General features: G+C 60.8%; 3 protein-coding genes across 3 annotated transcripts; all 3 read left to right on the top strand.

Moving 5' to 3' along the window:
- Positions 1-2,091: 2,091 nt before the first annotated feature.
- Positions 2,092-2,718, top strand: Rab11 (putative small GTP-binding protein Rab11; the record flags this gene model as incomplete). Its single annotated transcript, XM_001562819.1, has 1 exon — positions 2,092-2,718. One exon carries the CDS (start codon positions 2,092-2,094, stop codon positions 2,716-2,718), a length of 627 nt encoding a protein of 208 aa, XP_001562869.1.
- Positions 2,719-4,402: 1,684 nt separating this feature from the next.
- LBRM_10_1000 (conserved hypothetical protein) lies at positions 4,403-9,151 on the top strand (the record flags this gene model as incomplete). Its single annotated transcript, XM_001562818.2, has 1 exon — positions 4,403-9,151. The coding sequence occupies one exon, from the start codon at positions 4,403-4,405 to the stop codon at positions 9,149-9,151; it is 4,749 nt and encodes a 1,582-aa protein (XP_001562868.2).
- A 1,191-nt stretch (positions 9,152-10,342) lies between these two features.
- On the top strand, positions 10,343-10,810 carry LBRM_10_0990 (putative FKBP-type peptidyl-prolyl cis-trans isomerase; the record flags this gene model as incomplete). The annotated part of the gene is made up of 1 exon (XM_001562817.1): positions 10,343-10,810. The coding sequence occupies one exon, from the start codon at positions 10,343-10,345 to the stop codon at positions 10,808-10,810; it is 468 nt and encodes a 155-aa protein (XP_001562867.1).
- Positions 10,811-12,887: the final 2,077 nt, after the last annotated feature.

Here is a 12,887-nt window from a genome sequence, read left to right as displayed (position 1 = left end):
CCTCTTCTAAAGCAGCCCGAGGTGCAGTGGAGCTGGAGGTGGTCAAGTGCGCAGAGAACAGAAGAGTGGCGGCCCCATCAAGAGCTGCCGTGCCGGACTGCAACTCCTCCTGCACACCCTGCATGCGCGGTTATATCTAAGCCTACGTGTGCCTGGTGCCTACGCGTGAGTTTTTGCAGGTACCACCATCCTTGCACAGGAGCAAAGAGGCCTAACATGACTTCATACCGGCCGGCACACATGCACCTCTCGCTGGCTGTCCCCCTTTCCCCTCTCCCTCACCTTCCCCCTTCAACTTATTATGGGTCTTTGCGCATTTCTCTCTCCATCTGTCTGCACTTCAGCGTGTCAGCGTTGGCTGCTCACCCCCTTCTTTGCTTTGTCGTCTCTTTCTCCCCCTCTCTTCTTTGAGCTTATTGCTGCAATGACCACAAGCACGTGACTCTACTCGTGCGCTTGCTTGCCAGTTTTCGAAGCTTAAGGGAAAGAGCAAGGAACAGGATCGGCGCGTACGCCGCCGAGCAGGAAAGCGCATGGTCTCCTCCTCCTCCTCATCTCCCCTCCTCCCCCCCCCGCCTCCTTCTTCTTCCGCTCTCGCCCCTTGTACTTCCGGCACGTATGTGTGTGTGTGTGTGTGTGGAGGGGGAGGGAGGGAAGGAGGGAGGGAGGGAGTGTCGCAGATCCCTACCGTACCGTCGTCTCTTTTCTGTTTGTTTCTTTCGTTCGTGCTTCTCTATTTTGTCTCGCTTGCTCACTCAATCGTCGCCCTCTGCCACCACGCACACACACACACACACACGCCCCTGCTCTTGCGTGTACGGCGGCGTCTTCCTCGTGCACGTGCTCGTGGTGGGCTTTGCTCGCTAGGCATTTCGTTTGTCTCTGCTGTCGACCTTGTCGCTGTATGGCGAGCTCGTCCGCCCCTTTAGTCTTGTGTCCTTGGCGGTTGTCGCCGAAGTCGATGCCAGTGTGACCTCTCTGTCTGTAGCACCGTTGCTCAGTCATCGTGCGGAGGGACGGCGAGGGGAAGTGGCGCAGTAGCCACGTCGACGTCTGCGCGCCCCTTAGGCGGCTCGGTCTTTTGAGGTGTCCCCGGTCTTTTTATGAGTGAAGCAGAGCGAAGCCGCAACCAAATGCGAAACACACACACACACACACACACGCATAGGTGCGCGTGGGTGTAGAGGTCCATGGCCTCTCGGATGGTCCTCTTGGTATCGTTTCAGGCAATGAAGAAAACAGCAAAAGAACGCGTGTCTAGATCGCTGTGTATGCGCGCTAGACAGCGATGGGTAGAAAGGGGAGGGAGGCTGTCTGACTGTGCGCTGCTCTCCTCACCGACACTGCCAACGCCTCTGGCGGCTAGTACGGTGGGAGTCAAGTACCCCTCTGTAGTGGTTTATGAGTGACGCGCGTCCGCGCATGCCCGCCCTCGCCACCCTCCTATTTTATTTTATCTGCTCGTAAGCATGAGGCCCTGAGAGCGAGTCAGTTTGTTTCTCTTTTTGCCGAGTCTCAATGTTAGGGTAACCCGCCGCACTGTGCAGCCACCTCGCCCCCCCCCCTACATGCTTGTGGCTCCTTAAGCCAAACCGTGGGGAATCTCTCCACCTTCCCTCATGTGTATGCGCGCTTACTGGCCCTCTCTCCCCCCTCTCTGTTCGCCCTTACCACTGCCTGGCGTGATCCTGTCTCTCCCACACACTCTCGCGAGAAACCTATAGCCTTTTACGCAGCTTTCACAGCTACTCTACTCCACTACCGCATTGCTTACCTTTTCTCTCCCTCTCTCTCCTCATCTCAATTCTGCTCTGCACGTTCTCAATCCCGAACCGCCATCGCCTCCTTTCAATTTATGGTTGTGCCCTCGCTTGCTGACTGGATTTCTATCTGAGTCTCTTTCACCTCCTCCTCCTTCCCCCTCTAGTCACCTCTAGAGACACAGGGATACGGCCCGCTGCCGTACAAGTGCGTAGGTGAGTGGCCTCTCCCCTAACATTTCCTCTCCTCCCCTTCACTTTAAAAGGAGTGTCACGCCGTGGTCGTTGTCGAACACAAACACCCCGGGAGCAGAAAGGATAAGGATTTAAGATGGAGGACACAAACCTCAGCTTCAAGATCGTCCTCATCGGCGACAGTGGCGTCGGTAAATCGAACCTCATGACGCGGTACACGATGAGCGAGTTCAGCCAGGAAACTCCGTCCACCATTGGCGTAGAGTTCATGACGAAGAGCATCAAGATCGAGGACCGCGATGCGAAGATTCAAATTTGGGATACAGCAGGTCAGGAGCGCTTCCGCGCCATCTCGCGCTCCATCTACCATGGCGCGAAGGGTGCCATGCTGGTGTACGACATCACCAACCAGACCTCCTTCGACTCGATCCCGACGTGGCTGCAGGAGCTGCGCGTCTTTGTGCCCGTCACGTGCTGCATCTTCCTGATTGGCAACAAGTGCGATTTGGAGCACCTGCGCGTTGTAAAGAAGGAAGTGGCCGACCGCTTCGCTCGCGAGAATGGCCTGTCTTTCCTCGAAACATCGGCGCTGGAGAAGACGAACGTAGACAAGGCCTTCGAGTGGCTTGCCAAGTCCGTCTACGAGGTTGTGGTCACCCCGCAGACCCGCGAGGCCGACCGCACGGTGCCGAAGCCAGGCAGGACCGTAAACATGAACCCTGGCGAGACCTCTGAAGTGAAGAAGAGTGGTGGCTGCTGCTGAGGCCGAAAGTGAATGGCGAGGATCGGTGTCTCGGACGTATGTGTGTGTGTGGGTGTGCGCGCGTGTGTGTCCGTGGGCGATGTCTGACGGAGTGTCTGGTGGGAAGGACACATCATGTGTCCATGCATGCACACGAATATACGCGCATCGTTCTATACGCTGTATATGCAGTGGAGGAGTGGCGCTTATATCCGTGCTGCTGATGCGATGAATGTGCATGTGTGTGGGTGTACGTGTGAAGTGTGGCGTTCATTTCAGCTCCGCAGCTGCGCTGTTTGTTGTTGCTTTTCTTTACGGCGTTTTTTTTTAGGTTTTATATTTTTGCGCGTATTCGCTTCCCCCTCCCCCCTCGTAAAGGCGCTCTTCTCCTCTCTCGCCCCCCCCCCTTGTTGCCGGAGTGTTCGCTGTTTGCGTGTGTGCGGGTGTGGGTGTACGTGCGTTTGCTGAAAGGGCTATGTTGTCGTTGGCTGCTTGCATAGATAGAGAGGGAATGGAAAGAAGGAAGGAGAAGGGAAGGGGGGGGCTGCCATCTCGGGCACTACTGTCGTGTAAGCGTGCGTTAATGTGCTCTCCTTTGCTCAGCCGAGGGAAGCGGGGAGAGAAGGAATGGTGGCTTGTGGGGGTGCTCCCAGTGACCTCTAGTAGGGCTTCGCCTATGGTGCTGCCCTTTCTCTCTCTCTCTCTCTTCCCCTCCCCCTATCAGTGCGGTCGATTGGGCCTCTAGTGGCGTACCATTTTTTCGCTTCTATCGCGGGAGGAGTTTCTCGCTCGCTCAGTGCGCATGGATGTGTTTGTGTGGGGGTGTCAGCATGGTGTAACTTGGAGAAGCACACTCTGGTCGCTTAGTAGTGAGGGAGCACTTCATGAGGGAATCCAGTGTGGCAGCACGAGAGAAACGAGAAAAGTGGAGGAAAACCGTACAGTCGCGTGTAGCTGTGTGCGCGGGATGGCAGCTGTCTGCCCTCTCCCTCCTCTCCCTCCCCCCCACTCCACCGCCGTCTTGCTTTATGTTTAGCACTCTCTCCCTACTCCTTACCATCATCACTCTCTCCTTTCCCTTTCGACTCCCTTGCCAGGCCGATCTCTCAATGCGCAGTCAGCCCAGGCACCGCGGTGCCTCACAATGGAGGCTTCTGACGGACGACTCAACCACATGCACGTCTGCGGGAGTGTGGTGGAATACGCGCACACACTTAAGCCACGCACTACTGTGGATGGGGGAGGGAATGAAGTGTACTCCTTTCTTCCCCTGCTGGGGGAGGAGAGAGGGGGGAGGGGCGCAGTAATGCTCTTCAACACCCCAATCACACTTTCCCCTGTCTCCTTCCTCTCTACTCTCCTCTTCAGCTCCGCCCTCTCCCTCTACTCTTTTCTCAGCATGACCTCGGCTCCTCCGTAACACACATAACATCCGACCTGCTCTTGCTGGGTAACAACGACGGTCGCTCTTCGTTCTCTCACACAGCAACCCCGCCCCCCCTTGCCACTAGGACGGAGCAAGAACAGCACAGCTCTCGATAATCAAGAAGTCTGCTGCAGGTTGTCGTCGCGACAGTGATGTCTCTCTGCTGCTGGCACCAACATCCTCTACAGTCTTCGTCTTGAGCCCTTTTTCCCCCTTTTCAGTGAGGAGCGCAAGGTGGTTCAGTGCCCGTCTACGTTCCAGCGTTTGCAGAGGAGAGCAATGTACCCGCTACAGCGTCACTCCGGAGCACCGGCACGTCTGGCCTCCTGCGCACGAGCGCCTCTCGCACCGCGATCTCACGTCCAACCGCCACGACAGCAACTGCCTGCCCATCGCGGTGTGGATCTCATCCAGTCCGCCTACGCAGTGCTCTACAAGGTGCATGCCCACGCCACGCAACTGGTCGAGGAGGCAGAGGCGTACCTGACTAGCACCTACGGCGGGACCGTGACCGCTGCGTTCAAGGCAAAGGCACAGCTTTACAACCCCACACCACTGAAGAAAGACAGCACAGCCGCCATGGCGGCGGAGTCGCTGCTGCAGAGATGCCTAACGATGCAGGCGCTTCTGGAGCTGGAGGGCAGCAACGCCGCCGTCTCACCAAGTGCAGCGAAGGACCTGGCAAGCGCGCTCTCCGTGCTCGTGGCGTGTCTTCCAGTGGACTGGCAGACCCTCGTGGTGAAGCCGGAAAATGTGCCAGCCGGGGGCGTTAGTGCCGCTGCACTAGTCGCACCGGAGGTGTCGGCAGCAACGCCAACTCAGCAAGCGCCTACTTCTACTGCAGACGGCAGTCGCATCGCAGTCTCCTCAACGAAGCGCGGCACCTCCACGCACGCCGTGGGCAGTCTCGTGACGAGCCCGACTGACCTTGTGCAACTGGCATTGCTGCTGCGGCGCCGATGGACACTTCAGCGTGACCTCAACCTCCTCGTGGTGGCGCTTCGCGATATCTGTGCTGTGGTCGCAGCCGGCGGGGAAGCTGCAAGCAGTGGAAATAACTTGAGAATGTCTGCAGCCGAGGATGTGCCGCCGCCGTTGATGACGGTGGCAGTGACTCTGGCCATGCTGCAGCTGCCGCGTATGCCCGCAATGCTCGAGGTGCACGAGGAACGCATGCAGGTGGGACGGCTGCCTGCCGGAGGCATTGCAGACGCAACTTCAGCCTACCCGCACCCCTGCCCCGCCACAGTGCTGCCGGTGTGGCTCTGGCGTGCTTCATGCGCCACTACAAGTCAGCATAGCGAAGGTATGAAGATGACGGCGGTGCCTGCAACAGTGGTGGTAGCGGCGTTGGCATCTGCGCGTCAAATCACAAGGCAGGTGTTCAAGTGGGAGGCGCACGTGGCCCGCTACGTGACCGCTGTCCTTGCAGCCCCATCTTCGGTATCGCCGCAGGGGCAGCAGCCGGGCAGCGCTCGCGGCGGCGTAGGCAGCCCAGCTGAAGCGAGCGTGATGTCAGTGCTTCACAGGTCTGACAAGGACTTCCTCTTCGATGTACAAGTGGATATGAGCCTAGAGCACGGTGCCTGCAATGAAGTACAGCTCCTGTGGCTCACCGCGGCGGCAGCTGCATTGGGGACAGCAGCAGGTGCCTCTTGTGGCGGCGCTCTCGCCCCCGCAGGAGTCGAGAAACGATGCAGCAAGGTGGAGCGGACGCTGCGCACGATCTCGCCCGGCTCAGCTGTGGCGCGTGCGCTGCTGCCTGGAGTACTACTACTGCTGGGGTGCGCGGCCGCTTGCCGTCGCCATGGCCTGGAGAACCCGGCATCGGACGCGTCATCGAGGGGGCTGCAGTACTGGATGGAAGCCCACATGCTTGGGCGGCAGGTACTGGGCAGTGCGCACCCGGTAGCTGTGGCGGTGGCTGCGTTGCTGCCCAACTCGGCCGTGGCTGCCAGTGGCGAGCGGCAGCCCTCAGCCTCTGCGCCGGCATCGTTCACGGCAGCGCACATGCAAGCGGTTACGCCAGCGTTGTCGAATGGTCGCAACAGCGACATGACGTGCCTCAGCGGCAAAGACGTCTCACTGCCGTTACACTCGCAGCTGCAGCAACAGCAGCGCAGTGCAGAGGCCGGCACACTCACCCGCCTGCCACCTCTCCCACCGGTGCCGGCCTCTGCACTGCGGCCACCGCAACACGCGCCACTGTTCGCCACCTCGGCGCCGCTGCGACTTGAGCCAGCGTCTTCGCCGCTCGCCTCCTCTCGTCCTCTGCCAGCCTTGGCGGTGTCCCACCCGTACCTGACGCGACCACCACAGTCACCGCCATACCCGTCGTTGTCGCTGCAATCCGCGCAGACCTCAGTGATAACAACGGCAACGGCTTGGTCCTCGAAGGGCGACCCACCCCCTCCTCTTGGGCATACCTTCCCGCTGCCCTACACTCCTTCCTCCACTGCGGCAGCCGTTGACGGTGCTGCCACACAGTTTTGTCGCCCATCGCCGCGGTCATCGCTGTCGGCGTTGAAGCCGCCTGGTGGCCGATCGCTGCGGCACTGCCACCGGCTGCAGCGGCCGGAGGATGCGTTCGCGTTGCGCAGTGTCGTGAAGGATGCCACGCTGCCTGCTGGCGACAAGGATGGCGCTGCAGCGAAGAAGAAAAACACAGCGCGGCGCCTCAAGAACAGCAAAGGTAGCCCGCAGAGCTCGACGGCAGCTTTGTTGCTCTCCGCCATATCCTCAAAGTCCGCTGGCGCTGCCGGAACCCTCACCTCGGCGGTCAGCTCCGACCGCAATCCGCGTCGGCAGCTGAAGCGTGATCGCAAGTTCTTACCGGCGCCTGGTCCGCCAGCGAGCCTGCTCAGCGCCGCCAGCACGTCAACTTTGCCGCAACCGAAAGAGCAGCCAGAATCGAAGCAGCAGCAACAGCAAGAAGGCGTCCAAGAGTCCCAACAAGAAGAGCTCTACAAGGGTGCGCCGCTCGACCTCGATGCCACCGCACAAGGTGTCCAGGTAATCGAGCCAGAAGCTGAGCAACAGGACAGCAGCCGTAGTGGTGGCGCTGCCGACACGGAGGCCATTGGTGCCTCGGCGTCGCCCATTCCCGCCCCCGTCATCACCACCGATCAGCAGTGTGGCTTGGTCCTCATGAGCAGCCACAGCAACATCAATATGCAACCCAAGGGAGACGGAGACGCACCCGACCCACATTTAGCTCAGGCCGCCGGCACAGACACAGAGAATGCCGAAGAGGAGGAGGAGGAGGAAGAGGAGACGCTTCCAGAACGCAACGCACGCTTCCAGCGCGAGATCATCAGCTACTACGCCGAGCTCAACGAGCGGCGCGCGAAGGCGGCACTGATGATTCAGCTGGCGTGGCGCTCAAGTAAGGCACGCCAGAGCTTGCACGTCCGCCGTCAGGCCCTCTACCGATACGTCTACACGATCCAGAAGGCGGCCGCGCTTGCGATCGACGGTTTTCTCTCGTGTGTGCTGGAACAACGCCGACGTGAAGCAGCTCTGTGCGCGCGCACCCTAGCCAACAAGCGTCGGCTAGACCAGGAACAGAAGGAGGTCGCCGCCGCCCAGCGGTTGACTCGTGCCATGTGTCAGTGGCTGCAACGACAGCGCGAGCGGCACCACCTGTGCAAGGAGCTCGGCATCACCCACGGCGCGCGGCTACGGCTGTACATGATCACCGCAGTCAAGGTGCAGCAGTGGTGGCGCCGTGTAGTCGTCCAGAGGGCGTACTGGCGCCGCCACAATGTAGAGGTGGAAGAGAAGCACCGTCTCGAGGCAGAGGCGATCCGGCAGGCGCACGCAGCGGTCACAATACAAGCGCGACTGCGCGGCATCCAGGCACGCAGTCGCGTGGCGCAGCTGCGCGAGACCCGCAAGGCCGAAGCGCTCGAGCTTCGTCGGTGCCGCGATTCTGCCACGACGGTGCTGGCGCTTGTACTCCAGGAGTACGCCAAGCGTCAGGGCCGCCGCCACCGCGAGGCGTTGGCGCAGGAAGAGAACAGAGCAAAGGCGGCGCAACGCATCACGGTGGGCTGGCGTCGCACCGTCGGACGTCGTCGCCTGGACTTAGCGGTGAAGCGCGCTCGACAGCTGCGCACGTCGGCGACGTGCATTCAGCAAGTCTGGAGACGCTACGTCGCAGGAAGCCAGCGCCGCTATCTCCGCCAGCTGCGCCACACAGTGCAGGAGGAGCGCCTGGAGCGCGAAGCGCGCACCTACGAGGTCATTCGCCTTCTCCAGTGCTTCGGCCGCAGTGCGCAGGCGCAGCTGCTCGTGCGCCGTCTCAAGGCATGTCAAGGGCGCACCTTCATGGAAAACCTCTATCTTATACAAGCAGCCGGTCGCGGCGCCTTGACCAGAGCTGAGATGAGACGGATGCAAGTGGCGGAGCAGGCGAGACAGCGCGCCGCAGCCGCGGCCCTTGAAATCCGGCGCCTGCGCGCAGCCTCTCTTGTGCAAGCCCTCCTACGAGCGCACGTCTCCACAGCCCTTGTGCAGCAGTGGAGGCGAACGATCCTCGCAGAGAAGCTTGTGGTGCGCGCCACCGCAGCACGTGAGATGCGAGAAGACACGGCTGCCACCGTACTGCAACGCGCTGTGCGCCGACATCAAATGCGCCAGCGCACCGCCGCTGCCGAAGCAGAGACGGCAGCCGCACTGGCATTCCTCGGTGCGATGGCGCACCGCCTCCAGCAAGCGTGGCGCGCGTTCGCGGCGCGGCGCGAGCGGTGCTATCGTGCTGCCGCCGCGAACCAGTGCGCGCGCAAGCGGCTCGAGTGGGAGGAAGTGTGGCAGCTGATTTGGCAAGATCAGTTCACCGAGCTTGATCTTCTGTGTGTGATTGAGCGGCACTACATCGAGGAGCAGCAGCACGTGGAGCGCGTCCGGCTCTACTCCTACCTGTGCAACCCGGACGATGCCACCAACGACAAGTGCGGCGCTGAGACCTGTGGTGTCCCTAACGCAGACGCGGATGTGTTGAAGTGGGCCGCCCTGTACGAGGAGTGAGGTGAAGGCTGCCTCAGTGCACCCACACACACACACACACACTTCTTGCCCTCTCTCTCTCTCTCCTTTCTCCTGTTCGTATTGCGTCAACAACATCGGCACGGGGGGGCCTCTGCTCTCTCCCTTCCCTTCTGCCTCTTCTGGCTACGGTCGAGGGAGTGTGCGGGCGTGCCTGTGTGAATCCTCCCCCCCCTCCCCCCTTCCCTCCTTTTCCGCTCGCTCTTCTGCGCGACACGCACACGTCTCCCCCACCACCGCCCTGTCGTCTGTCAGGCCTACACACGGCGCGCCCTCGCTTTTCGTCTGTTCCCCCTCCCCCCTCCTCCTCCTCCTATGTTTTGTACTACCCGCATGTATAGCCAAGAATTCACCCTGCGCCTCGCCCTCCCTCCCCCTCCCCACACGTCCTGCACGTCCGCCCCGCGTACTTCCCCAGTCATCGCTTTTCTTGTTCTTGTCGCGGGAGGTGCGAGGGAGAGGGAAGAGGGTGGCAGCCGTTTCACCACAACGGCGAACACAAGCGATGACATGAGCAACATCGAGAGGAAAATTCTCGAACCATCCACGAAAACCTCAAGGGTGTCCTTCTCTCTTCTCTTGTTTAGCACGAGTCTACCCTCGTGCACGCATGGCTGGACAGTCACGCAGCCATGCTGCAGCCGCACAAGCCGCAGGGCCGTGACGGCGCCTGCAACGACGGGAAGGGCATGGGGAAGACCACTTGGCGGGCGCCACCATCCATTTACCCCCTCCACCTTCTGCCGAGTACCTCCCTCAGTGTGTGTTAGCATTGTGTCTGCACTTTCCCCTCTTTGATTCCACCTTCGGTATGTACAACCACCACCACCAGCACCACCCTTCCGTCCCTGACTCCTCCTTGCACGTCGGTGCACTACCTCGGTCTTTCTCCACGTGCATCTACTTCCTTCTCGCTTGCCGGCACACCCCCTCTCCTACTCCACGTGTGCGTGTGTGGGGGGGGAATACGTCGGTCTTGTTACCGCTGCATACAACAACACCAACCACAACGACGCACGGACATTCAACGACACTTCGTTGTCATCCTTCGTCTCTTCCACCATTTCCTACGTGGGCGAACAGCTGCGCACGTACACGCACGCGCCTTCATCGTACCTTACACAGTCACACATACCCTTCTTGTTAATCTTCCCTCTCGCCATCCCAAGTCAAATGAACGCAGCGGACCAGGCATTCATGGAGAGCGTGGACGCAACGCCCAACGTGCACAAACTGCCTAGCGGCATGCGCTTCAAGATCCTGACCAAGGTGTCCGACACGGCCTCCGTGAAGTCACCGAACGTATCGGACCCGTGCTCGGTGCACTACCACGGCTCCCTGACGAACGGCAAGGTGTTCGACAGCTCCATGGACCGCGGCCGTCCCGCCACGTTCGCACCGAACCAGGTGATCAAGGGATGGACCGAGGCTCTCCAGTACATGGTGGAGGGAGAGGAGTGGGAGGTCTACCTGCCGCCGGAGCTGGCGTACGGCTCGCGCGGTGCCGGCGGTGCCATTCCACCAAACGCGACTCTCGTGTTTAAGATCCACCTGCTGAAGGTGATGCAGGGCGGCAAGCCGGGCGCGGACGGCCACAAAAAGCTCGAGCAGGCCCTCTCCATTTCCTACGCTGCGCTGTGAGGAAATTCCTCGGTAGAATGAACATAAAAAATAAGAGGGGGGACGCCAGCCGGCAAAGAGAGTCATTCTTGCTGGGAGCGGTAGCAACTGGGAGGGGGAAAACAATGTACCGCTATGGTAGAGTGAGCAGTCGGAGAGGAAGAGATGATTCCTTTTTGTAGCCCGGGTGAGCAGAAGGTGAGTGGCGCCGGTGCGTCACACATACCCCTCTCTTCCCCTGTGGCGACTCCCTCCTTCCTCTCGCTCTCTCCCTCTCATCACCCAAGTTGTGCGGCAGCCCCTTTGTAGGATAACGCCGCGCACCTTCTTTGGCCATCAGATGTGGTTGTTTGTAGGTGGAGTGTGGGCGCACTCTCTCCCTATCCCTCTCCCGTGTCTTGGCTTTCCTTTGTTTGTTTCCCGCGCCAATTTCTTCTGCCTCCTCTCTTGCCCCCCCCCCTGTGTGTGTCTATGCGTGTTGGTGTGTTAGGAGGAGCATTCGGGGCCTGTGACAAGCACACCCGCTCGCATAGCATGCACGCACGGGACTTGGACGTACAAGTCAGGACGCCGATGTCATGCGCCGGGCCACTGAACAAGTCATGATAGAAGCCCAGCTGCAAAGCGAGGAAAGGAAGTGCTGACGCTACGTGCTGCAGGAAAGGAGGGGGGAAACAGTTTGGCAGTGTTGCACACAAGGCATCGCCCTCCACGCCCAGTTCTCTGCGAACTCGCCAGTCATGGGTGGTCATGCGCGGCATTCGTGCGTCTGTGTGATACATCGCCACCTGCTCACCTCTCCTTCACGCATCCTTGGCCGCGCCTGTCGCTCGCTCCCTTTGTCGCTGCTTTGTTTTGCGCGCTGTCCGTGGGTAAGGTACCCACCACCCCCACCCTCGCACCATACTGACCCCTCACCCTCTCTCTCTCTCTCCCTCCCTTCCTCCTTCCCTCGGTCTCCCTCCACCCCAACTGTGTCCACCGCTTTTCCTCTAAACACGCAGAAAACCTCGCGCATGCGCACCGCTGGCAGCCGCGGCCCTTCCCCCTTTCCCTGCGCAAAGGCATCCAACTCGACGCACAGCGAGAGGGAAAGACTAGCAGCAGCCCATCTCTCTTCTCTTCCCCACTCGAGCCCTCGCTGTTGCCTTCACTCCCACACCGCCCCACCCCCGTCCTTCTCCGGCTTTGCCTCTCCTGCGCTGCTCACGCCTTTTTCGTTGCCCTAGTTGCATTGCCTGATGGCCCCACTGAATGCCCCGGACTCCGGAGTGGCGAGTGACCGCAGCATACGGTGCCGCGCCGGAGGGCGACGCATGGCGCAGGGCCTCACAGAGCCCGGGCCTGCAGCTGGCCAGCTGCCTGCAGCACCTCCGGCATGCACCCATGCTGCCCCCCTGCTGCTGTCCGTGGCGGGGCTGTGTGGTGTGCGTGCGCGTGTGCGCTGCCTGGCAGCGCCGTCGCGCCTGTCGGACGGGTGCCTCTCGTGGGCGCATGGTGGTGGTGAGCGGCGGCCCGGAGGTAGACGCAGACACCCGCACACGACTTCCCGGTGCTGACAGGCGCACGTCGTTGGGTGGGAAGCGGGGCCGCCAGGGCACGCCCGCACGCGCAGCCGCAGGACGGCGGCGCCTTTGTCTTTCTTTCTTTGTTTGTCCTTTTTGTTTTTCTTTTCTCTCTCTCTCTCTGTGCTCTTTTCGCTACCGTCTACACCACCCCTCCCCCTCTATTTCATGCGTGTGAGTGAGGGCGTGTGCTCGGCGGCGGAGGACGAGCGCGGCGTGTGGTGCCGCTCTCCCGCCCCTTGCTCCCGCCCTTCACCTCTCTATCATATTACTGCCTGCGTTCTTTACTGATTTGTTTGTGCTCTCTGTTTCGCTTAGGCTTCTCCCTCCTCCCTTTTAGGCCAGCTGCCGATAGGACATAGTCTGCGTTCCCTCTCTCGCGCTTCTCGCGTGTGCCCCTCCTGCTAGCGCCCGGCTCCTCCGTCTCCCCCCTGCGTGCGTGTGTGTCATGGCAGTGCTGCGCCGTGGTCCTGCCGCTGCGCGTGTACAGGCACGCGTGCTGGTGCTCGTTTGGGAAGTCGGCTACGGGCTCC

Source organism: Leishmania braziliensis, chromosome 10 (assembly GCF_000002845.2).
Source record: "Leishmania braziliensis MHOM/BR/75/M2904 complete genome, chromosome 10".
In the NCBI taxonomy this organism is placed as follows: Eukaryota; Euglenozoa; class Kinetoplastea; order Trypanosomatida; family Trypanosomatidae; genus Leishmania; species Leishmania braziliensis.
The sequence above is the reverse complement of the archived record's forward strand: the minus strand, read 5'-3'. Positions and strand labels throughout refer to the sequence as shown.